Below are 25,106 nucleotides of genomic sequence, written 5' to 3'. Positions count from 1 at the left end.
CTGTAGGCCCCCGACCAGCTCCCACAGTGTCCGGTAGGCGCCCAGCTCCCTACCCCCAAGGTGTCCAGTAGGTCCCTGACTCACCCCCAAGATGTTCCGTACGCCCCCAACTCAGCCCCACAGTGTCCTACAGGCACCTGGCTCACCCTCACAGTGTCCGGTAGGCCCCCGGCTCACCCCCACGGTGTCTGGTAGGCACCCGGCTCCCTACCCGCAAGGTATCCAGTAGGCCCCCGACTTGCCCCCACAGTGTCCCATAGGCACCTGGCTCACCACCACAGTGTCCCGTAGGTACCCAGCTCCCTACCCCCAAGGTGTTCAGTGGGTGCTGACTCCCCCACCCCTCTCCCTTCCTCCCTCCCTCTCTGCCTCCCATGGCCTGTGGTGCTGCTGCTGTGACCTGGCTTGTGGTCTCCACAGGTTCATTTGTGTTTCCCACCCATTTGCAGAGACGTATGGTCTTTCTTGGGGCGTCTCAGTGTCTGTGGTGAGCAGTTCCTGCCAGCACCTCTGTCTGAAATGCCTCCCGATTCTGACCCTAGAGCCCCCTCTGCTCTCAGACCCTAGTCTGAGGTTGCGCAGAAGGACCCAGACCTTGAAGTTGGGCCGTGGGCATATTCCCGGGAGTGCAGAGAGTCAACAGGCTCACCTGGCTCCTTTTATCTGGGAGGACACGCGTCGGACACCGTGCCGTGTGGCCAGGCCTGGGCTGGGGGAGTCGTGCTTTCGGCCCCGTGAAGTGTGTCTGCTGACCCTGTCTGGCTCGCGGGGCCAGCAGCCCCAGGAAGCGGAAGTCAGGGGACCAGGGCAGACCCCTCATCAGGCCCAGAGGGATCCTGGGTCATCTTATGCTACCCCGGGGTGGCCGGAGGTGCAGCAGGTCACCTCCCTGTCACCAGAGTCGGCACCACGAACCCGGTGTCCTTGTGCCTGCCACAAATCCCCCAGGGACATGAGGCGGGGGCCGGGCAGTCACTGAGACACACTCTCCGAGCCACTGCCTGCAAGGCCGATGGTCACTGGCTCCATCCTCACAGGCGTGGTGCTGGGTGCGGTGTGTGGCGGGCTGCTGCGCCTGGCGTCCCCTCTGCACCCTGACGTGGTGATGCTGATCGCCTTCCCTGGGGACATCCTCATGCGGATGCTGAAGATGCTCATCCTGCCGTTGATCATCTCCAGCCTCATCACAGGTGAGACGTGGCTGCGGGCGGGCCATTTGCCCCGGGCTGGGGGCGGACCGCCATTGCCCTGTTGGGTCACCCCGCAGGCCACCTCCGTTGTTTCCCCCCAGAGCCCTGGGTTTCCTGTCTCTAAGACAAAGAAATCTACCCCTGAGGAAAAGAGGCTCGCTGATGAGTAGCCAGTCTACTGCTCTGCCCCTCCAGCAGCCACGGGTGGAAGTGAGACACAGCCTGGGTTCGGAGGATGCCGTCTCGGGCGATCCAGCCTTTCGTGGGTGCTTTTCTCCGTTTTCTAAGTGACATTTTATCCAGCAACAAATAAAGGCAATATGTGGGACATGAAGCCGTCTTTAGACCTGGGGAGGCCTCAAGGGAGGTGGTTTTAGGAATGGATGAGGGGTTGGGCGTGGAGTCCCGAGTTCTCCAAAGACTCCCTTAATGCGGCACCCAGTCGCTTCACTTGGGCTGAAAGAGGCTGTGCCTTTACTTTGCCCTCGTGGGTTACGCCTTGCTGAGTCACATGCTCCAACAGAGGCTAACTGGGGTGCTTTGGGGCTGAGACCTATGTTGCGGTGGGAAGCTGGGCTTGGGACCACCTATGGGTGCCAGCGAGCTGGGTGAGCTGGAGAAGTGACCCCTGGACTCAGGACCTCATGACGGGGCGAGGCCAGCAAGCTGGGTAACCTTGAGAAGCGGCCCCTGGGCCTAGCACAGCATGAGGGGGTGGAGCCAGCAATCTGGGTGACCTCAGGAAGCGGCACCTTTCCACCTCATGCTGGATGCCAGGGTCCTGCCCTCCCAGGTTCTCAGCAGTCTTGCCGGTTGACCAGGGACTACGGTGAATGTCTTTAAACGCAGCGCTGGGACTCAGCCCCATGCCATGGGCCTATGCGGGGTCTCATCACTCAACTCGACCTGGGGAGCGGCCTTACCCTGGATACCCCTGTCCGGGAAGTGCTTTCCATGCCTGGCCAACAGCACACATCAGCCAACCTGTGAAGAAGCTGGCTCCCGTGGGCTGGTCCTGCATGCTAGGTTGTCAAGAGAAGCGGGTCGAACATGGGTCAGCTTGATGCAGAGACATTGGTGCCAGTGACTTTCTCCCCCATGGCACAAAGAGTTGGTCCCCAGGAAGGGGTTCGCTCTTCCTCTCCAGTAGAAGTAGGAACTGAATGGGTCATTCCTCCCAACCATGCCATCTCGGAGAGTTGACAGGGACTGTCAAGTCCTAACGCCTGAACCCTTGACCTCAATGACTCTCGACCTCACTGAACTCAAGACACATCGGAGCACAACACAGGCTGTCTGCTTAGAGTTCTTCCAAGGGAGGGCGTTACAGAAAGTAACAAGAAGAGAACCAGCTCACGCCAACACCACTGCGTCACAAGGGAGGGGATCCATGAAGGCTGGAAGGTGGGGAGGATACAGTCTCAGGATTGGGGGAATACCACCACCTTTACCCTGGGTATTTGTGTTCCTGGGTCCCCTTGATCTTAGCTCACAGCTGCAGACTGATAAACGAGCTCCTGCACACCACTTGTCAGCTGAACAGAAGGTCCCCAACTCCCCTGGTCCTCCAGAATCTCAAAAGCGTCCTTGCAGCCGGGCTCGGTGGCTCAGCCTGCAATCCCGTGCCTTTGGAAGGCTGAGATGAGTGGATTGCCTGAGCCCGCGGGTTCGAGACCCGCCTGGGCAACTTGGTGATACTTCATCTCTACAATAAGTCAAAAAATCAGCCAGGCGTGGTAGCGCGTGCCTGTAGTTCCAGCTACTTGGAAGGCTGAGGCGGAAGGATCACTGGAGCCCAACAGGTCAATGCTAGGGTAGCTGTGAGTGTGCCACTGTACTCCATCTGGGCGACAGAGTGAGACTCCAACTGAAAAAAAAAAAAGCGTCCTTGGAAATGGGATTATCAACTGCGGGACGGACCCTTCAACCCGTGGGTCCCGCAGCCATGGAGTCCGCCACCTGCCAATCAGAAACACTCAAAGGAAAAAACTAACAATGCAACATGGAAAATAATGCAAGTGTGAAGTTACAGTGTCACGGCGATGTGTGTGGCTGGCGCATTGTGTCGGGGACGAGGAGGAGTTCAGCAGTGGCTTCAAGCACAGGAGAGGACTGTGTAGGTTACATGCCATTTCACATCAGACATGAGCAGCCACAGGTCTGGGGGGTCCCAGGACCCGTCCCCTGCACACACCATGGAGGGCTTAACCAGATGAATTCAGCTCATGACGCGTTAACACACTGAGTGATGTGCAACTGTGGGTTGCAGGCCGGGGGGATGGGTCGTCAGCACTCACCGGGCAGGGCGCTAACCCTTCTGCTTTCCCTTCACACAGGGCTGGCCGGCCTGGACGCCAAGGCCAGCGGCCGCCTGGGCACAAGAGCCATGGTGTATTACATGTCCACGACCATCATTGCTGCCGTGCTGGGGGTCATCCTGGTCCTGGCCATCCACCCCGGGAACCCCAAGCTCAAGAAGCAGCTGGGGCCCGGGAAGAAGAGCGATGAGGTATCTAGCCTGGACGCCTTCCTGGACCTCATCCGGAATCTCTTCCCTGAGAACCTTGTGCAGGCCTGCTTCCAACAGGTATGACTGGCTCTCCCCCACCTCTGAGGGCCTGAGGGCCCAGGCACCTCCCAGCTCCAAGCCGGACATTCCACGCGTCTCCGGCCCAGCCCCGGGTAGGATGGGTGGGCAGGCCTGGGCGTGGCTTTTGTCTTTCTGACCTTCTCTTTTCCAGCTCCCGTGGTGTCTTCTGCACTGGGACCCTTCTCTCCTTTCCCTCCTTGTCTCTTCCTCTCCTTTGTTCCTGTCTGTGTGTCGCACTGGGGCACATCTGGGTGAGCCTTGCCCATGAGCCTAGGGAGGACCCAGTGGTTCCAGCAAAACTGCATGTGGCACTCTTTTGAAAGGACAGGCACCCTGCAGAATCAGAGCCTCACGGCAGGGCGGGACTTGGGCACCTTTTTAAATCGTGTAAGTAGCACACGGGGGCTATGACTGGTCTAAACAGTACAAGAGCTCCTGGGGTGAACGCTGAATGCCCACGCCCTGCCAGAGTCGCTCCCCATGGGTATGGTGCCTCCTGGGCCACGTGACCACGTGCGCCTCACGGTTAAGGAACTCAGTCCGGTGGTCCTGCCTGGCACACATCCCGCCCTGCCCTGCCCTTCGACAAATGGGGCCTGGAGCCACCTGTCGTTTGTTCGTGGTTGTGTAATATTTCTCCAGGACCGACTCCGAGAAGCGAGAGGCCCCAGCAAAGGCACTTCTGTTTTGATTTGTTGATGCTGCCGAGTGGCCCCACACAGACTGTGGCACTGCATTTGTGGGCCTACCAAGCGCACACATGTGTGAACTTTTTAGAAACTTGAGATTTTTACCCACAGAGCCTCCTGCCGGGGGGCACAGAGGCAGCTGCCCAGGTCCCACTCGAGGCCAGCTGAGGGCAGAACATTGCTCAGCTCCCCCAGATGATCCCCGGAGCCCCGGGGGCCACTTCTGGGGAAGCACAGAGGAAGGACCCAAGCACACAAGGAGTGCAGAATAAAAGCCTGTGTTCCCAGCAGCCCTCCTCCCACACAGAAACCAACTGCTCTGGGCCCCTGTTGCACCAGGCTGGAATATGTGCTCTGGGGCGTGTGGGCTGCCGTTTGGTGGCACGTGTGGCCTGGACCTGCGTCGTAGGAAACCCTTCCAGGCAGGGGAGACTGGCAGGGGTGGGGCAGAGGGCTGGGAGCCTGCCGGGCTCCTGAGTGACGCGTAGAAAGATGCATGTGCTTGCTCAGGGGCAGTGGACATGCAGGTCGTGGCCACTGTGGGACACTGAGCTGGAGGCCGGGAGGACCAGGTCTGGACTTTGCTGGGTCACGGCCATGCTCTGTGTACAGGAACAGGCTTGGGAGCTGGGGCCTGGGTCTGGGCGAGCATCTGGCCACGCGTACACACTCAGATGCGCCAGTGGGGGCCGACCTTCCCACACCGTGCCCGACGCATGGGCACTGTCGGCACTCAGGAGCAGACCCTGGGCCTCCTGTCCAGGAGCCCAACCCCAACCCACGGGCCAGCCTCGGAAAGGATGACCAGCCTCAGTCCCTGCAGGCTCAGGGCCTCTAAGGTGAGACAGTCTGAGGAGGAAGAGGACAGGTCCTTTACCCCAGGGGTGCATATTCCTAAAGCCTGATGCAGAGAACCCTGAGGACCCAGGAGGGGACCCTCCAGGAAGGGACGTGGCATGGAGGAGAAGGGCTGGAGTCATGTCTCCCTGTCCTGAGGACACCCGAGAGGGTCTCACATACCCTTTCTTGTGGGAGACCTTCCTGCCGGTCCAAAGCTGAGCTGGGCTGAGAGGAAGGCCTGCAGCCCGACCATTCTGGCCACCTGTTTCTCCATGGCCCACCTTCCTCCCTCTGACCACATGGCAACTTCTCCATTCTTCTCTGGCCTGCTGTGGGTTGAGCTCCTTTCTTCTGAGTATGTCTGCTGTGCTCGGTTGCCTCTCCCCTTGCTCTCTCTCCTACCGCTGTGCTGCCCCGAGGGGCTTTGTGTCACCCACTGTCCCTCCCACGTCAGCCCTGGGCCTCCTCTGGCCCGGCACAGTGCACGTGGGGCTTGCTGCCCCAGATCAGAGCGCCGGCCAGTTCCGGCTCACTTCCCATGGCCAGGCTACAGTAGGACCCACCATGTAGCCTCCCACGTGGCCTGGTGGTGGCACGGCCTCAGTGGATGTCGGACCACCAAGTTGAAGTCCCAGTGTTGCCCATAACTGCATGGCATCTGCTGGCCCCCTGACTTCCCACGTCCTTCTCCGTAGCCATTCGGGGCTCTGCCATCTGTCGCTTGCTTCAGGTCAGCCCTGACACTCACGAGTCCTCCCACCTTCTACTTTGGAGCCCTCGGAGGTGGTGTTTGGGCTCATCTGTGGGTTTTTGTAGCACTCTGCATGTAGGGTGCCTGACATCTTTAGAAATAGGGTGCAGATATCGAGGAATTACAAGTGGGGTCTTGTGAACCGTCTGTGCAGGGTGCCTAGGAATGCTGGCAAGGCTTGGCATCTCTGCCTGGGAGGGTGAGCGTCCTCCCACCCGACACAGATCTGAAACTTGAGCGAGTGCTCCTGCCGTGGTGGTGCCAGCTGCTGGCACCAGTGCCAGAAGGAGGTTCCTGGCAGAGGCCAGCTCTGGGAGGAGGCTGAGACGGCCCTGTCCAGTGGGAGCCAGGCAGGAGAATAGGTGGCCTGAGGGGCTGGTCTGACCAGCGCTCTCTCCTGCCTGGTCTCTGCCCATGCTGGGCATGGGAGACCTGTCTCTGGGTCTCTCGGTGGTGAGCAGCGGCCACGCAAGACGTGATGCTGTCCTGAGCCACAGCCTGGGAAGGAGGGAAGACATCCCATCTTAAGCACGTGTCCATCATTGGGCCACGCGGCTTACAGTGCATTTACAATCAGTGTCATAAACTCTATAATGTGAAGTCTTGCCACTTGTAGCCATGTGGATGGGACTGGAGGGCATGTCTTAAGTTAAATAGCCAGATGAAGGTTGCATGTTCTCACTCGTATGTGGAAGCCAATACCCTGGCCCACGTGGAGACAGAGCGGGAGACCTAGGCAGGCACTGGAGGGTGAGCGTGGAGGATGGGAGAGGGTGACGAGGTCCAACGCCCACTGAGACGGGGCACTGGGTAGACAGCCGGCCCCGGCAGTAGAGTGGGGACTGTCCTTAACTATATCCTGCCCGTGGGCGGCCAGCAGCCTGAGGGCCCCTGGAACCTCTCACACCACATCCGTGCAGTTTCTCATGTACCCCGCACATCTGCACAAATAACATCCCGTAACAGTCCGTGCCAGGGTGGCGCATCTCACTGCACATGTGTTACCCGTGGACATGTAAAATGCGCCCCGGCTTCCGTGACCTCGCCTGGCATCCTCCGCCTGTTGTGGGCACATGGGACCCTCACGGTGTACCAGGCTTTCCTCGACCTCCAACCCACCTCACCGCTCCGCTCCTCTCCTTGCCCCGCTAGATTCAAACAGTGACCAAGAAGGTCCTGGTGGCACCACCGGCAGACGAGGAGGCCAACGCCACCAGCACCGTCATCTCACTGCTGAACGAGACGGCAACCCAAGCATCTGATGAGGCCAAGATGGCGATCAAGAAGGGACTGGAGTTCAAGGATGGGATGAACGTCCTGGGTAGGTGGCAGCCAGGGGTCTCTGGGGAGGCGCCTTGCCCCTTCCAGAGCTTGCCCTGACGTCCTCCAGGTGGTGGGGAAGCCCTCTCTGGGGAGCGGCTGGAGGGGGTGGGACCTGAGGGCTGAGCGGGGAGGAAGAGGGAGGTGGGGAGGCAGGGCAGGGCATGCCGGGCAGGTCCGGCACTGGCGAGGCCGGCTCACAGCTGCACCATCCCTGATACTGTAGTGTTGGTGCAAGGTATTAAGACTCGCCCACTTGTTTCACGCCATAAGCATGTTTGTAGCTGCCTTTTGTCCCTGCAGGGCATGGGGCTGGCCCTCCCGCCTGCAGTCTGCAGACTCAGGCTGCGCTGCCAAGGTTAGCCCATCGGAGCAGGTGCCAGGAATCTTTCCAGGGGAGCCACGAGCCCTTTGCTGGCCCAGCCATCTCGGGGATGCTGGGCCCTGCAGGTGGGGAGGGCTAGCCTCAGTGGCACGTGGGCCACCTGCTGCCCGTGGGACTTTGGGCAAACGTCCACCTCCTAGAGCCTCATCTTAAGGCAGAGGCCGGCCTCTGTTCTGCAGGCTGTCCTGAGGGTTTTGAGGCTGCTCCTGGGGCAGTGTCATGCACACATGTGCTGTGGCCTCAGGAGAGCTAGTAGGGGCCTGCCAGGAGGGATGCCCACAGGGACGGAGGTGGTGAGCCTCGGTCAGCCAACCTTCTCCGTACCCACCCCTGGGCCCACAGCCCCACCCACTAGAATGGTGCCCTCGAGACAGGAGATAGGGACATTTGGCCAGATCCAGAGATGTGAGGAGTGCAGGTGATGGCGTGCATGTCTGAGCAGCAGGGCGCCCATCTAGGTGACAGCCGTGTGGGCACTTGGGGGTGCCTTCCTGCTTTCATCTAGAAGGCCAGACGCCCTCGTCTCCTGACTGAGTACAGGGTGTTGGTGAAGTGTGAATTTTAGACAAATAACCATCATTTTTTTACTATACGTCCCAAGCAATTTTGAGGGCATCCTACACCGGATAGATTAGTCCTTGCTCATCTTATTGCAAGGCACACTTGGCACCTGATGGTCTGCGTGTCCTGAGCCTGGTGGCCCAGCTCCTCTCCAATCCAGGACGGTAGAGAAGGGGCGGAGGGGCAGGGGCGCCAGTCCCTGGGAGCTGCAGCAAGAGTGGGCTGGGGTGAGAGCAGGCTCAGAGAAGCTGACTGGCTACCAGGCGGCTGGAGGCCATGACACAGACCACCAGCCACCTGGGGGAGGGAGGTGGGAGGCTTTCTTGGTGAGGAGGAGGCCAGTGCCCTCCACCTCCAGGCCATTCGTGCCCACACCCACGTCCTTTGGGCCCTTCCTGCACCCCAGTCCCATCTGACCAGTCAGAGTGTACCCCGTCCCCCTACTCTAGAGCAGGGTGAGGTCCTGGATAATGGGGTCAGGGCTTTAGGTAATTACCCAGAGACTTCCCTGGTGTTTGCAGAGTCTTGGTAGCTTCTGGGAGGTCACGCGACCTTGGGCTGCTCCTGGGAGGTCAGGTGACTTTGGGCTATTCCCGGGGATCATGGGACCTTGGGCTGCACGAGGAAATCACACGACCTTGGGCTGCACGCTTGGGGGTGGGGGTCATGCGACCTTGGGCTGCACCTAGAGATCACACGACCTTGGGATGCTCCTGGATCACACCTCCTTGGGTAGCAAGGGGTGTCAGGCGACTTGGGCTGCTCCTGGGAGGTCAGATGACTTTGGATTGTTCCCTGGGGTCATGCGGCCTTGAGTTGCATGGGGAGTTCACGCAACCTTGGGCTGCACCCAGGAGTCACGTGACTTTGGGCTGCACCCTGGAGGGGGGTCACGCAACCTTGGGCTGCACCTGGAGATCACCAACCTTGGGCTGCTCCTGGGGTCACATGACCTTGGGCTGCAAGTGAGGGTTACGTGACTTGGGCTGCTCCCGGGAGATCAAGTGACCTTGGATTGTTCCCAGGGGTCATACGACCTTGGGCTGCTGGGGGTCACACAACCTTGGGCTGCATGGGGGGTCACACGACTTGGGTTGCTCCTGGGGTCTATGACCTTGGGCTGTTCCTGGGATCACATGGCTTTGGGCTGTTCCAGGCTGTTCCCAGGGGTCACATGGCCTTGGGCTGTACCAGGGAGTTTCCACACAGCTCACTCCTCTCAGCCCCTGTGGGTGAGCTGAGGGCTGTATCTGAGTGTGGCCCACTCACAGCAGGTCCAGCCGGGCCGCGTTCACAGAGGGAGGACCAGGCTGAGGGTCTCCGTCCAGGGCAGGTCCAGGCTCCGTGAGGCCAAGTGGGGCGGGCCTTGGAGAGTCTCCCTGCTCACAGGCCACTGCTGAAAGAAGGTTCTTTCCTGCTCCTCCCAGGACGGAGGTGGTGGCCTTTCTTTGGTTGTTTTGTTTTTCTGCTTTTTGACTGCAGAAAGTCCCAAGGACTAAGCGTGGCAGTGAGTGGAGAGCTGGACCCCGCCCCGACCTGACCCGGCCTCCCACTTCCTGAAGGGCCATTCTGTTCTAGAAACACTCCAGAATCAGCTCTGGGCTCCCCAGGCCCAGTGGCCCTCAGAAGTCCATCTCTGCTGTTGCACGTGGCCAGGGGCTGCCGACAGCACGGGGAGTTTTAAAATCCAGTCACCTCGGGGCATGGAGACCTTGTGCGTTTGCTCTTAATGCTTCCAGATGGAAATGGCCAAGCCACACCTGCTGTTCCACCTGCGTGCTTGAGCTGAACACTTCCCCATGTGCCTGGCGAGCTCCCTGACTTGAGATGAGTCTCAGGCAGCATTATGCTAGTCCACGCTGACCTGATCAAATCCCCACCAAGCCTTGGTCCTTCCTGGGCCGGTCACTCCCTTTCAAAACTACTTGTCAAGCTTTATGGCCTAGAGCTGAAGGGAAGAGTAGCCATCTGGGTGTGCGTGCCAGTCCCTTTTTGCCGCAGCCAAAGAGGATCTGACAGGAAGCAGTTCAGCTGTCTGGGCTGCACTGGGCTTGGTGGAGAGTGGCTGGAGGGTCGGGTGACCAGGGCAAGAGCAACGCTGGGGGTCTGGGAGAACGGACTCCCCTCCAGGAGGGTCAGGCCGTAGGGTCGGGAAATGGACAGATGGGGAGGGCTGGGCAGGGTGGGTGTCAGGAAGGGGAGGGAGGGAGAGGGAGGGGAGGGTGCCCACACTTTAGGGTCAGAGAAGAGATCGGGCAGGCGAGCATGTCTTGTGGCCAGGGATGGAGCAGCATTGACTTGTGGTCCACGGTAACCCTCAGCTGGGGGAGGGTGGGACTGACAAGCCGGGGTAGCGCTGGGGAATCTAAAGTCCAGGGCAGGTTCCTGGCTGCAAGCAGAGCAAATGAGGCAGAGTTAACACGAAGCAAGACCCTAGGGGGTTGGGAGCAGGTCAGGGCCCTGCAGTCTTGCCAAGGCCAGGCTCCTTAAGTCCTTCCCAGGGCTGGGGCTGAGCCTGGAGGGTGGTGTGGGGCGGAACTCAGGTGAAGGCCCGGGATGTCACGGGAGGAGGAGACGGAGAGGAGGAAGCAGCCAAGCCTGGCGGTTAGGTCTGTGTTCTGCCTCATGATCCTGAGAAGTAAGCTGGACAGGAGAGCATCAGCCAACCCAGGCCACGACAGGGCTTGTGATGGTCCCGTAAGCGGCTCATGTCCGAGCCTATGAGGCGAATGGGCAATTCTGGCCTGTTTGGGGCTTCGCATTTGGCTTTCTGCACCCTCCCCCTCTGGTGTTTGCCCTGAAGATTTTCCTGGAGGGAAACTCAACCGCAGGCACTGACTTTGGAAGACTGTCGATCTGGCTGGAGCCGGCTCAGACCGCCGGGCCAGCCATCTCGGCTCCACCGTCCACCCGTGGAGGACCCGTGGCCCGTCCTCGTTAGTCTGTGTCATGACAGGGCGGGCCGGTGCAGGCCTTCACACGCATCCTACGTGATGGGCGGGAGGGCACCTCTGAGTTTAGGATGAAAGTGAGCTCACCTCCTCTCAGGAACGGATGCAGCTTACAGTCCCACTTGCTGGTGTAGAAGATGTCCAGGGAGGTGTAAAGGCCCTGGGGAGGAGCTTCCATGTGAAATTATAGGCTTTTGTCCGCTTATGCCTCGTGAGAGGGGGGCTGGCCGCCAGCCGTGTGCCACACAGAATCGAGGGGCAGCCTGTGCCCTGTGACCCCTGGGCTGTCCCCCCTGGTCTGATGAGCTCCTCATGGCTCCAGGGGAAGGAGTAATCTGTGCCTTGTGACTCGCCCAATGCTGTTTCCCCCCAGGTCTGATGATTTCTTGATGGCTTCCCGGGGAGGGGGTGAGCCATGCCCGGTGACCCCCCCGTGTTACCCCCATGCCCAATAGGTTCCTCATGGCTCCATGGGGGTCATCCATGCCCTGTGACCCCCACGTTGCCCCCCAGGTCCCACGGGGGTCATCCGTGCCCAGTGACCCCCCACATTGCCCCCGCCCCAGGTCTGATCGGTTTCTTCATCGCGTTTGGCATCGCCATGGGGAAAATGGGCGAGCAGGCCAAGCTGATGGTGGAGTTCTTCAACATCCTCAACGAGATCGTCATGAAGCTGGTCATCATGATCATGTGGTGAGTGCAGCCGCGTCCTCGAGCTTTCCTGGGTCCTGGTGTCTCTCGCCGGATGGGGTGGGCGTGGACTAGCACACGGCCTTCTGGTGAGACCTGGGCAGGGGAGAGCCCTTTCTGGGGCTCCCTGGGGCAGGTTTGCAGATCCTGGCCAGCCAGACCTGACTGGCCTTGACTCGTGCGGTGGGCAGACCGGGGAGGGGCGGGGGAGGGGGTGCATGTTTGGTGACGTCTGTGTCAACCCGCTGGGGCTTACGCACCACAGAAGTGCATTTTCCACACTCTAGAACTGCAAGTCTAAGGCCGGGTGTGGTGGCCAGACCTGGGAGGGCCTCTCCAGGCTGCAGATGCTGGCCTGTCCTGTGTCCTTAGTTGGTGGGAGCGGAAGAGCTCTCTGGGGTCTCTCCCATGAGAACGTTGTCTCAGTGCATTCAGCTCCTAGAGAAAAAGACCCGAGACGGGGAGTTCATACACAATGGAAATGTTGCCTTGCAGTTCTGGGATCCAGGTGCCGGCAGGCGTGGTGTCTGGTGGGGGCCTGTCCCTCCTATGTGTGTGACCTCTCAGTGGAAGGGGCAGCCAGTCTCCCTCGAGTCTCTCGTATTAAGAGCACTAATCCCATTCCGCGAGGCTCCATCCTCCTGACTTCATCACCCTCTGGGCCGCACCCCAACCCGCATTATCACATTGGGGTGAGGGTTTCAACGTGTGACTTTGCAGGGGACACAGACATTTGGTCCATTGCAATGGCTTAAAGACAAAACTCAAAAGAAGACTGTTCCTTGACATGTTGCCATGACATGAGAGTCACATTCTGCGCCCACATGTAAGGTTGCATGGGACACAGCCTTGCCTGTGTGTTCACGCACTGTCTGTGGCTGCCTCTGTGTCACGGTGGCAAAGTCCACCAGGTGCCACTGAGGCTGTGCAGGCTGAAACACCTTAAGTATTTGCTGGCTAGCTCTTTATATAAAAAGTTTGCTGATCTCAGCCAGGCGCAGTGGCTCTCGCCTATAATCCCAGCCCATTGTGAGGCCGAGGTGGGGGGATGGCTAGAGCCCAGGAATTTGAGACCAGCTTGAGCAACATAGCAGCATATCATCTCTACAAAAAATAGAAACATTAGTCGGGTGTGGTGGCACATGCCTGTGGTCTACTACTCAGGAGGCTGAAGCAGAAGGACCATCTGAGCCCAGGAGATCGAGGCAGTGGTCAGCTATGATTGAACCCTTGCCATCCAGCCTGGGTGAGAGAGTGAGACTGACTCAAAAGAAAAAGGTTGCTGATCCCTGCACTGGAAGAAAAAGGAATGAGCTTGAAAAATAGTCTGTGATCCTGAAGGTGAACACTCACAGAGACACTAAGATGAGCCCGGGATACGGGGACACGTGCGCACCCAGGACCTGCTGTCCAGATGCAGCGCCTCACCTGGGGACTTGTGACTCAAAGGGAGAAGAGCCGCCATAGCCTGAGCTCGTCCTGGGGAGATGCAGGGCGTGTATGGGACCCGCACTCGCCAGGCACACTGGCCTCCCGCTCTGGTTTCAGAAGCGAAAACCGTGGTGCAGGGATCTTCTAACACCCACCGTGGTAATGCCTGTCGTGACGGGCATCACTCTCCCTTTTACCTCTCAGGAGCCCTGGTGGGTGCTCAGCACCTAGCAGCGGAAAGGGCCTGTCCCACCCTCTGTCCCGGGCCTGAAAGTCCCGAATGAGCCACCGGGGTGGTTGGAGGCCTCAGAGGTTGTGAGTGACCAGTTGTATCTGCATGTCATTCGCCCCTGGAATTGTGGGTTTTCCACATGCCAGAGGAGTTGTTGGCAGCATAGATGCCCAAGGCCACAGTCAGGGCCAAAAGGAGTGGGTGCGTGCAGGGCCCAGGAACCCTGCTCTGAATGACGCGGGTATCGGGCGCAGACACCGAGGACCTCGGTGGGCCATGGGCATGGGTGAACTCGTGTCTGTGATGTCGAGAGCGGTCCTGGGAGGGGCATCTTGGTGGGACCCTCAGGCCAGCAAGGGCCCAGGGGCAAAGCGGGTGAGGCCAGAGTGGGTGGCATCACAGGAAGGACCCCACAGTGGCCTTGGTGGTGAGACAGAGACCTTGAAAGCCGTGCACAGTGCGGGGAAGAGGAGCAGTGGGGCAGCGTGGAGCCAGTGGCTCTCCCAGGCTCTGTGGGCATGTCCTTCCCATGTGGGAGAGTCCTGCCCATGTGGAAACCGACCGACGGTCCCTGGACCTCGCCTGGTCTCGGAGTCCTCAGCAGTGCCTCGGGCTCCGGGGGTGCTCTGGCCTGCGATGCTGATTGCTCCATCGCAGAAGCTCTGAGGGTGGACCCTGGATGCCGGTGTCTGCCTTCTTCTCCTGGAATATCACTTTCCGTGGCGAAATTCACGGACGTGGAACCCAGGACATTGGCCCGCTTCCGAGTGAAACTGACGCGACGTGTTTCAAAACAGGTGGGGAGAGGCTCCACATGACACCCGGAGCAGGCTCTTCCCGTGTTCTGTTCCCACTCACACCAGCCCCGACACCGGACACGGGAATGACAGGCCGCTGCTTACCGTGTTTCCAGCCCCGGCCCTGAACCCGGCTTGGATACTGCCGTCTGTCTGCAACAGGAGCCAGGCGCAGGCCGGGAGGGAATTGGCCCCTCTCCGCACTGGTTGTGGCCTGGGTGCACGCTCCCAGGCTCTCTAGCTGGTCCTCCCTGGCAGAGAGCCTCGGGCCCCCTCCAGCCCACAAGTGGTGTTTCCCAGAAAAGAGGGAAGTTGACCGGCACCCAAAGCAGCCGACGTTGTGTTGCTCTGGTCTTCTCTGAGGCTGACAGTGCTTGGGAAAGAGCTGACCCCATGGTCGCTGGAGAGCAATGCCTCTTGGCTCTACAGGAGAGTACCTTCTGCTTAGTTACTTCATCTTGGTGAACAGAGCCTGGCTCAAGACCACCCGTCTGCCCCTTGAGATGCTGTGACGGACACAGCAGAGGAGTGGCACGGTGGGGCAGCAAGGGTGTCAGGACACAGTGGCGGCTCTCCCAGGCCCATGATGCCAGGGGCAGTCCTCACACATGGCCTCTGCCCTGGGGGGAGAACGGGAGGAAGTTTCAGCGGAGCCTTCTGGGAAGAGAGCGGTCACGCCGACATGTCAGCCAACCAGCATCCATCACACACCCATCCTCTCAAGACAAGCTTCCTCTTGAGAGAACATTTTGTTTATGAAGACATCTGCAGTTGGGCTGCCCGCGATGATCTGGAAAGCCTCCTCAACCAGACGTGACCTGTTACGCACGGGTGGTGAGAGGACACAGCACATGTGGGACAGAAGCCGCAGCGAGTGGCTCCTCGGTCAAGAGTCAGGGGAAGGGTGCTGGCGGGGAGGTGTCTACAACAGGCACATGCATGAACACCCATGCTTGTGAGGATGAGGGCAGGGTCTCCAGCCGGCACACGTGTGCACGCCCAGGAATATGAGGATGGATGGTGGTCTCCAGCTGGCTCACGCGTGCATGTCCACGCTGATCCTCATGGCAACCCCTGAGGCTGGAGGCAGCCTCTCCAAGCCTCCACGTCCACGTCAAATGGGAATGAGCCACTCGCCCAGGCTGGATGGCTGGTAGCACAGGACCGGTTAGTCTCCTGTCGCCATGTGTCCGACTCTCACCTGCTCCTCACACTTGTCCTTGAACACGGGAAGGAGCTTACTCCAGGCATACTCGGAAAGCCGAGTCGGGAGGTGACTCCTTCCCCTGCTGCAGGCTTTGTCTGGAGATGGCACATCGCCCTGAGCCTTTCTCTCAAATACAGTCACAATTTTCCAGACGGCATCAACCTCCCCCCAGATATTTTCGTTTCAGTTGGAAGGTGCCACAAGCTGAACAAACCTGTGCTGAGCAGCACCAGCTGAATCCCCAGACAAGGGCGTTGCCACTGTCCAGGAGGGTCCACGTGGCTGAGGCCAGGGGCGCACTTCCTGGGAGTGCAGCTTCCTGGAACAAATGTAGCTCTTGCAGAATAACATGGTAAAAAAGCAGCCCATTCCATTCACTGGGCCGAGCTGCTGAATGGCCAGTTGTCCGAATGCAGGAGCTCTGCCTCCCACCCAAGCGCAATGGGCCTCAGCCGGGAGCCCCGTGGTAGCATTGCAGGCCTGGTCTGCTCTTCTGCTTCCTGCTCTCCTCACTCGGACGCATCGCTTGACTTTTGCAAACCTCGGTTTCCTTATTTGCCAAGTAGGACGTTAGGGTGCAGTGAGCGCCGGGAGGCCCAGTGCGTGGCTCCCGCCAGCACATGGAGTGTGGTGGACGCAGCACAGCATGGGGGAGGTTGAGGGCTTCGGGCTCAGAGGTGGTTAACCACCGTCCTCTGCAAATGCTTTGTGGCTCAGATGGCTTCCTGTTATCTCTCATGATAATACAGTTACCGTCCGAGGAACATCGGGCTGCTCCCCCTCGAAGCCATGAATCAAAGGGGCAGGAACTGGTGGAAAGAGGTTTATTTCTGAATTTGAATCGAGGGAACAGAGCCGGGTTTCTGGCCTCTTTAAAATGATTCTGCTCACCCTTCAGTCTTTATGGTCACTTTTGTAAGTTCAGGGTTGCTGGTGCCTACACATTAACCCACCACCGCGTGGTATCCATAGTGGCACATGTGGTCTGCATTTCCTGGTGCCAGCCACACCGGGCAGAGACGTCCATCAGATCAGCCATAGAGTGTAGGGAGTGAGCAGGGCTCAAGGCGTCAGGCCTCACTGCATGCTGCTACATGCGAAAGCTGTGCAAACCACAAAACTCACGATTCCTCGATGCTCTCTCATTCAGACCTGTGGCTACTCAGACAAGGGAGTAAATAGGGACGGGCATCACTCAGTTACCTGGGCACAGTCTGCAGGGAAGTTGAGTGTTCTCTGAAGTCACTCTCAGGAACGTGGGCACGGGAAGGAGCACGCGCACCCTTGCCTGGCCGTCCTCTAGGGGTGTGGTGACATGGGGTCTCCAGATCAGCACATCCCTTACCTTCCAAGGCAAGACAGTGCAGACCCACTTAGAACATTCTGAAAGCACAAAAGCTACTCCCAGATTTCCAGGAAAGAGCTGAGGGACACAGAAATCAAAGAAGGCTCCCAGGACCACACCCGCATCTCCCAGCTTGCGCCTTGTGGTCTGCAGGGCAGGAGGGCTCAGAGTGGCTGCGGGTCTCCTGTCCCCCTGCACTCCCACGGTGCAGACTCTGTCTCTGTGCGTGATCCCGGAGCAGGCCCCGCCAGACCCCATGGCCGACTCACTCAGGGCTGGTCGCCCCATGTGCAGAAGCACGTTGGCGGGCTCTCAGGCCCTTCCCCAAACTCCTGATGCGCAGAGAAGCAGGGCACACTCCTGGGGTGGGATGCAGGAGGCCCGGCTGCCCCGAGTCCCTTGCGACCCCTCGACTGTCCCCCTGTGCCCCAGGTACTCCCCGCTGGGTATTGCCTGCCTCATCTGCGGGAAGATCATCGCCATCAAGGACCTGGAGGTGGTGGCCAGGCAGCTGGGCATGTACATGGTGACAGTGATCGTGGGGCTCATCATCCACGGGGGCATCTTCCTGCCCCTCATCTACTTCGTCGTGACCAGGAAGAACCCCTTCTCCTTCTTCGCCGGCATCTTCCAGGCATGGATCACGGCACTGGGCACCGCCTCCAGGTAGGACCACAGGACGGCCCGTCTCCCCACCCCTTCGCCCTCGCTGCTGCTTCCCAGAAGCCCTACCCCTGGAATGCTTGTGTGCATTCCTTCTGGAAAGGTGAACGTGTGGGATTTCTGGCTCCTCCCTGGAGCGTCTGCGTCGTGGTGAGCCTGTGGCACACCAGTCTGGGAAGTGTGGTCTCCAGGCCATCGTCAGGGACGCGTGCTGTTAAACTGCACGCCCGTCTGCCCCCTGCGACACTTGTTTTCAGTGTTTTCGAAAGGGGCGTAGAGGGATGTTGTTCTGTGAACACTTCGCCTGTGACCTTGGAAACACCGTCACGGAATATCACCCCATTACCATTTGGGGTGATCGTTTTTCAGAAATGGGGGGTAAACGTATGCCAGGAAAGACTTTTCAAACAGAAATCAGCCAAGTCTGAGCCCAGCATGAACTGGACCCTTCTGCCCAGGCTTGACTTGACATTGACCAAGAGTCGGCTCTCCTTCACAACCGAGTTCTGGTGCCAAGGAAGCCAGGGAACCCCAGAGACATGAAGAGAAAGATCATTTTGAATGTCATTTTGGGTTGGATCTAGCAAAACACAGAATAGGCAAGAAGAAATGCATCAGCAATGCCTTGTGAATTAGAATTGTAAAGACTAGAGTTTCATCCCTTCAGTCTGCAATCGTTGATATTTCTGCACATGCTCCTGGGTAACTAAACTAAGACAGAGCACAAAAGACAGGTGGCAGGAGGCAAGCAAACTCCGAGCCCACAGCCCATGTCCAGGTCCCTATGACAGTTACGTCCCCACCTTATAGATCCATGAGGATTTGACACTGGTAGAAGGTAGGTTTTCAGGGAAAGTTGGAGCGTATTCATGCGTGGGGCCCAGATTCTGCATCCATTTCCCAAGAGGGAGGAAAACACATCAGAATGTCCCCTCTCCTCCTGGGCACTATGAGTTCCCGTGGTGACGTATCACTGCCGTCACGAGCCCCTCAGGTGGGGAAAAAGTTCATCTTGTCCTTTTCAACAACAAAGTAACAACTTTGTTTAATTTCGTTTTTGCTTTCTGGTATAATGTGGTGTTTGCTCGTGGTGAAAAAGTTCAGGCAGTGAAGAGCGTTTTGAAAGGAAATGAGCCTTACTGGTGGCATCCTGTTGCCTGCAGTGGCTGGGGGGACCCGTCCCACGTCTCTCCAGCCCCCGTGGCATGGGTGGATTGCTGTGTAAATGGCCGTCGTGGTCTTGGTCTGCATGTTGTGGAAGTCATAGCCGTGATATCGATGGACCGCAGTAGCCGTGATATCGATGGACCTCACTGCGGTCCTTAAACTTCATATGAAGGCAGTGTATGTGCCCCAAGACCCCGCCCCAGTGACGGGCGTGCAAGGCATGACCGGTGAGCAGGGTTGTGACAAACGTCCCCAGCAGCCACTTCCACCAGCCGCCAGGTGACGCCCGCAGGGTGAGCGCAGGGTGCTGGTGGGAAGCGCTCGCAGCCGGTGCCCCCCAGCTGGGATGGGCGTGCCTCCCCGCCCCTCGCCAACCCCGGGAGTCCTCAGCCACGTGCACAAAGAGACACATTTCCTGGGCGGGCAGCTCTTCCCTCGAGGTGGGGGCTGGGAGGGGGGCTGTCCCCAGCCGCCCCTCCCGCCAGCTGCTCCTCCGCCTACCGGCCACAGTCCCCCCGACCGGGCTTCATTCTTTTTGTGGGAGGACATCAGTTTGTGTGTCACACACTGCAGATGGTGCCCTCTCCAGCTGACATTTGTCTCAGACATTGACAGTGTTTTCGGTCTCTAGAAGTTTTTTGACTAAAAATGTTTTGGTAGAGATGGGATCTGACTGTACTACCCCGGCTGGTCTCTAACTCCTGGGCTCAGGCGATCCCTGGGGACCCTCCCTCCCCACCTGCCAAGTAGCTGAGACTACAGGTGCTACCGCACTCGGCTCTAGATGTTTTTAACTTGCTCTTAGGCGAAACTGTCAGCCTGTTCCTTTAGTAACTGAAATTTAGATTTTGCTCAGAAGTATCTTCTCTACCCAAGATAAGAAAACGTTATGTTTTCTTCCAGTGCCTCTATGGTTTTGATCTTAAATGATTTCAGAAATAGAATTATTATTTGTTCTTTTGAGTGACTGGGCCATTACACCAGCACCTCTATGAGACGGGGTGGCTCTTGAAGGGACCGGCTGGCCCAGGTTGGTGTCTCATTCTGGGACAGATGTGTGGGTTTCCAGCCAAGGTCACCAGGGTCAGACCATTTCTCCCCTTACCCTGAATTTCATCTGGAAAAAAAAATGTGGTCTTAATTTTTGGCAAAAACGTGGGTTTTGCCTGGATGTGGAATTTCTTTTTTAAAAAAAGCCATATGGCATGAGTCATGTGGTGAGAATTACCTCGGGGTTTGCCATAACAACCACAAGGAAAACACATAGGTCCCGGGGATAGCCCCGAACACCCTCCCTGCCTCCCTGGACCCTGTACTTCCCGGCGGTCCCAGAGGCTAGAGTCAGGGGGACGGCAGAGGGGTGTCCTGGGACAGACCTGTCTCCGTCCCGACTTCAGAGCAGGCTGTTAAACTTAATCTGGAAAAACAAAGGAGTCTCAAGTGTCTCTCCACGATAAGCCCCAGCTGAAGACTGTCATAGATCCTGGAGGCAGGAGGGGGCAGGATGGCCAGCCACCTGCAGGCACAGGATGCTCTAGGGGACACTGAAGTCCCAGCTGGGGCTATGGGCTGGGGGACTTTTGAGACATAAAGACAGCCTGTCTCGTAGGGAAACTGAGGCTGTTTCCACCTTAAAAGCCAGTCCTTTCCCCAGTCATCACTGTCTATATCATACCTGTCTACAGGCCCTCTGGTGGCAACTTAGACAGTTGGAGGTATCTCAGTGACCCCAGAGTGTCCTTGGGCTCACACAGCAGAGGGCCCTGGTTGCCAGCCACAGCAGCGCACCACACAGGCCCGTCCTGGTATCCTGGCAACCGGAGAGGGCCCAGGGCCGGGCAAGGGGGAACCGGGAGCACTGACTTCTCACTACGACCAGGTCTCACCACGCCCCCGCAGGGTTCGTGCCAGCCGTGAGGAGCTGGTCCCCCAACACGCCCTTCTCTTCCCCACCTGAGCCCAGGAGGGGTGCCAGGCAGACTGAGACTCGGAGTCGCACCAGGTGTTCCACGGGCCCACTGGCTCCGAGGTCCTGGCAGGCACTTGGGGCCAGGATGCGAGGACAGGCAGGTCGGACATCCCCCACTTTAGAACTTCTGGCGGCCCTGGAACCCACATTTTGTTTGCTTCCCTGGAGCTTCTGGGCTTTCCCCACTGTGAGAGCCTGAGGCCGCTGCAGGAGCCATGTCCACCTCATCCCTGGCTCAGGCCGGCAGCAGAGAGCTGTGACTGTGGCCATCAGTGCTAGAGAGAAAACACCCCAGATGCTGTCTGCATTACAGGGTTTTGGAGTCACTTGATGCAAGGGTTTGAATAGAAAAATAGCCCAAGGGGTTTCCACAGAGCTTTGAGGCAGACCCCTGTGTCCTTCTGTCTACGTGGAAACGGCACTCTTTGGGAGCCTTGTCCTTGCGGGCCTCTGTGTTAGGTCACATGCGACCATGTCAGGAGTGCTGCCTTGAGCCGGGTTGCGTGGCACAAGCCCGCATCCCATGATTGGCAGCATGGGGCAGGAGTTGACCGGGCCGAGTGCTTGACGCATGTGGAGTGTACCTTCCTGCCTCCTGTTGCTGGGGTGGCTGCAGTGACGACCTATCCAGAGAGCTGGATACCCGTGTGGGTCCTGGTGACTTGCCGACAGCGGCTTGGCCTGGGTGCCATTCTCAACACTAGCAAGCCAGGCTTGGGGCTGCTCCCAGGGGCCCGGGTCACTCGAAAACTCCCCAACCTGTTCCCTGTTGGGAGCTGATTTATTTCTGACGGATCAGTTGGCAGCCCGGTTATCACTGGTGGCCAGATGGGCTTCGGGACTGACTCAGGATGGAGACAGCGGCCGAAGACGGAGCCGCAGCTCTGGCGGGCCTCAGAGCCACAGGATCATTGCTGTCTGCCCGTCTTCGGAGGTGGCACGTGCGCCTGCAGTGCGCCATGTCTCAGGCATTGCTGCGCGGCGGGGGCTGAGGGAAGGTGGGACCCGGGTCTGTGCCGTGCCTCCTCCGGCGGCGTGACTGGCCCCCTGTCCCCCAGTGCCGGCACCTTGCCTGTCACCTTCCGCTGCCTGGAGGAGAACCTGGGCATCGACAAGCGCGTCACCAGATTCGTGCTCCCCGTGGGCGCCACCATCAATATGGACGGCACGGCCCTCTACGAGGCGGTGGCCGCCATCTTCATAGCCCAGATGAATGGCGTCGTCCTGGACGGGGGCCAGATCGTGACCGTCAGGTGAGTGGGGGCACAAAGCTCCTCCCACCCGCTGCCCCCACCCCCGCGGGCGCTGTGTGTCATGGGCCATGGAGCTCAGCTTTCCCGGAGGAGGCAGGGTGAGTCCCATGAGGCCTGGGTTCTCAGCGTGGGGACATGGTGGACTGCGTGTGGTCGTGGCCCCGAGCCGCCCCCGAGACACAAGGAGTCCATCTCCCCAAGGAAGGCAGCCCCCTTCAGCACCCACAAAACCACAGGGGAACCCACATTCCAGAAGTGCCCTTCCTTCCAGCTGTGACAGCTTGTCTGAATGACATCTGGAAAAGAGGGGAAAAGTCCTTTTTTTGCCCATGGTGGAACCATGGAGCCCCCCTTGGTGTCTGGGCACTCGAACCCTAGGTTAATCGAATGGTGCTGGGCGTGGCCGGCATGCTGGAAGGATGCTTCCGAGGAGGCCTCCCACCATGTCACTGAGTCTTGGCACCACGTTCTGAATGACGTGTTGTGCCCACAGCACAGCGCCCGGACATCTGGGCGGGCGTCGCTTGGAATCTGCTGGTGGCTCCCCCTAGTCGGCTAGACTGGATCAGGGCCTTTGCTCCTCCATACCCTCACGTTCACGCTCCCCACAGCCTCGGACCCTCGCATGTTGTCAGGAGGGCCTGGTGCTTGTAGACACAGGCGCACGCGGCTGCAAACACCGTGTGTTCCCTGGGAGGGGCAGAGGCGTGTTCCCGACTTTGCCATTTCCTTGTCTGCTTTTGGAGCCACGCACACCTTCTTCGTGCCCCAAACACGCCAGGGGGAGGTCCCGCAGGACTGAGGCTCCGGTCCTTCTGTCCCAGCTGGCAGACCCCAAGCTGGCTTTGGGTCAGGGTCCCAGGTCTCAAGACCTCTCTGTGCCCTCGGGGGTGGGATAGATCCAAGCCTAAAATGGCCAGGGGGCCCTCGCCAGGCTTCCTCTCTCCCATGACCGGCCTTCTCTGTCCCCACAGCCTCACGGCCACCCTGGCCAGTGTGGGTGCGGCCAGCATCCCCAGCGCTGGCCTGGTCACCATGCTCCTCATCCTGACGGCTGTGGGCCTGCCGACTGAGGACATCAGCTTGCTGGTGGCCGTGGACTGGCTGCTGTAAGTGCCTGTGGATGGGCCCCGGGCGGATGGCGGATGGGCGGGTCCCAGTCCCAGCCAGGTCTACGGCAGCTCCTTGCCCCTTCTCTCGTCCCGAGCACTGTGACAGGGCTCGCCCGGGAGAAGGAGACAGAAGCTTCGAGGGCCTCACGGGCTAGTGTATTATAGCAGAGTGGGAGGTGCGGGGACAAGGAGCCAGGCACGCGTGTGTCCCAAGAGTCTCCACACGCTATGTTGCATGAGAAGGCCACACGCATGGCGCGAGCCGTCCACACGGAGCTCTGGGTGGAGGCGGTGGGTGCTCAGGTGGGAAGCGATTGGTGCTGCCGGGTCGGGTCGACCCAGAGACTCGCTGGGAAAGGCCTGGGAGACCTTAGGCTTGGCAGACACGGTCTTATGCTCAGGCAAGCACCAAACCATGTTTGGCATGCATTTTGCGTGGAAATCACACTGGCAGGACAACAGATTGAAAAGCAGCCGACACGTGACGGTGGCAGTAGAGAGGGGCCACGCCGGCCTAGGGTGAGGGGCCGGGGGAGGGTGTCAGGATGCCGTGAAATGGCGTCTGGCCTCCACAAGGCTCCACACCGTGCTGAGTGCTTGAGTCTCCTCCTCTTCAACTGGAAAGTGCTGGACCAGGACCCTCTTTATGGACGAGGAACGTGAGGGATACAGAGGTGAAGGGACAGAGATGCGGTCCTGGGTCGGCCTGGCGTGAAAGCCAGCCACATTCTGCTTCACGGCCACGTTCGAGCCTTAAAGGCCATGATGGCCGACGGGTGGGAACTTCCCAAGTGCACATCGGAGGAAGGGGAAATGGGATGCAGCAGTCTAGGCTGCTGGCAAAGCCTCTGCAGCTACACGCAGTGTGGGACACTCGAGGGGCCCTCGCAGTCACGGACAGTGTGGCAAGGGAGTGGGCGGGACAGCCCCAAGGGTCACAAGAGGGCTCGGCCTTGACCGTGCACGTGGCTTCCCCAGCCTCCCAGGAAGGGCCTCTCCTTACATGGAAGACCCACTGCCCACACTGCCCACTCTTAAAGGCGCAGGTCTGGGCACGGTCCCCACAAGGGAGGCTTGAGGGGTCCTCTCCAGGGCCACGTGGGCTGGGACGTCCCGTGGGTAAGCATGGAGGCCCCTGTCCTGCCTTGGCATTCCATGACGAGGCCTTGGGCCACGCAGGATCCTGGATGTCACAGGCACACAGCGACTCACGCTGGCGCGGAGGTCGCACCATGCTGCCCACGCTCATTTTCCTAACTGCCATGCATGCCAGTGGCCAGTCTCCTGGCACGTGTTGGCATGAAGTTGAAGAGCCAGGAGCCACGTGCTGAGGACCGGAGCTTGTTTCTCCTCAAGTCGGGAAGGGCAGCGCGCAGGTCCCGCTGGCCGCCTGGCTGTCCTGGCCTCACCTGCTTCCCCGTCTCCAGCCAGGGGCTTCCTCGTTTGGCCCCGTCATGCCGGTCGTCCAAGTGCAGCGGCAGTTTCCGGCATCGTCTCTTCCTCCTGTTGAGGTGTCCCTGGCCTGAGAGAGAAGAAGGGAGATGACTGACCCCTGGGCCTGAGCTCAGGCAGGGAGGCGGAGAGGCGGCCAAGGACAGGAGAGCCGGGAGGCTGGAGCCGTGGTCTGCGCCCCCTGTCCCGACTCGAGGACTCCGGGTGGGCCCCTCTCGCTCCGACCTCAGCTGGCCAGGGGAACAGCGACCTGCCCGCTCGAAAGCAGGAGCCGGGCGCTGCCATGCGCGCCCTTCCGGTTTGTGCATCCAGGGGAGGGCCCTGCTGGTGACGGACTCCAGGTGCCAAGGAGCACAAGGTTCCTTCCAAGAAGAAAAGAGAGGAGGCGGGGTCCTGGGAAAGCAGGGGTGCCTGCAGCCAGGCCAGGCCTGCTCTGAATCGGCCCGGTGCCGCATGCTTCCTCAGCAGCGAGAGGAGCATTGGAGATGGCTCTCGGCCGCGGGCTGTGCCC

The 25,106-nt window shown here is 59.4% G+C and overlaps 1 protein-coding gene across 1 annotated transcript in view; it reads left to right on the top strand.

Annotated features, from left to right (window-relative positions):
- SLC1A2 (solute carrier family 1 member 2) overlaps positions 1–25,106 on the top strand; it is a 32,290-nt gene that overhangs the window by 252 nt on the left and 6,932 nt on the right. The window contains exons 2-8 of the mRNA XM_008069580.1: positions 1,038–1,190; positions 3,527–3,777; positions 7,213–7,381; positions 11,844–11,970; positions 17,412–17,645; positions 21,837–22,031; positions 23,006–23,140. Coding sequence (XP_008067771.1) covers positions 1,038–1,190; positions 3,527–3,777; positions 7,213–7,381; positions 11,844–11,970; positions 17,412–17,645; positions 21,837–22,031; positions 23,006–23,140 — 1,264 coding nt within the window. The remainder of the gene's footprint in view (positions 1–1,037; positions 1,191–3,526; positions 3,778–7,212; positions 7,382–11,843; positions 11,971–17,411; positions 17,646–21,836; positions 22,032–23,005; positions 23,141–25,106) is intronic.

The sequence above is a fragment of the Carlito syrichta genome, unplaced genomic scaffold (genome assembly GCF_000164805.1).
Source record: "Carlito syrichta isolate Samal-C Ts95f unplaced genomic scaffold, Tarsius_syrichta-2.0.1 Scaffold312124, whole genome shotgun sequence".
Lineage (NCBI taxonomy): Eukaryota > Metazoa > Chordata > Mammalia > Primates > Tarsiidae > Carlito > Carlito syrichta.
Note: the sequence above shows the minus strand (reverse complement) of the source record. Positions and strands in the feature narration are given on the sequence as shown.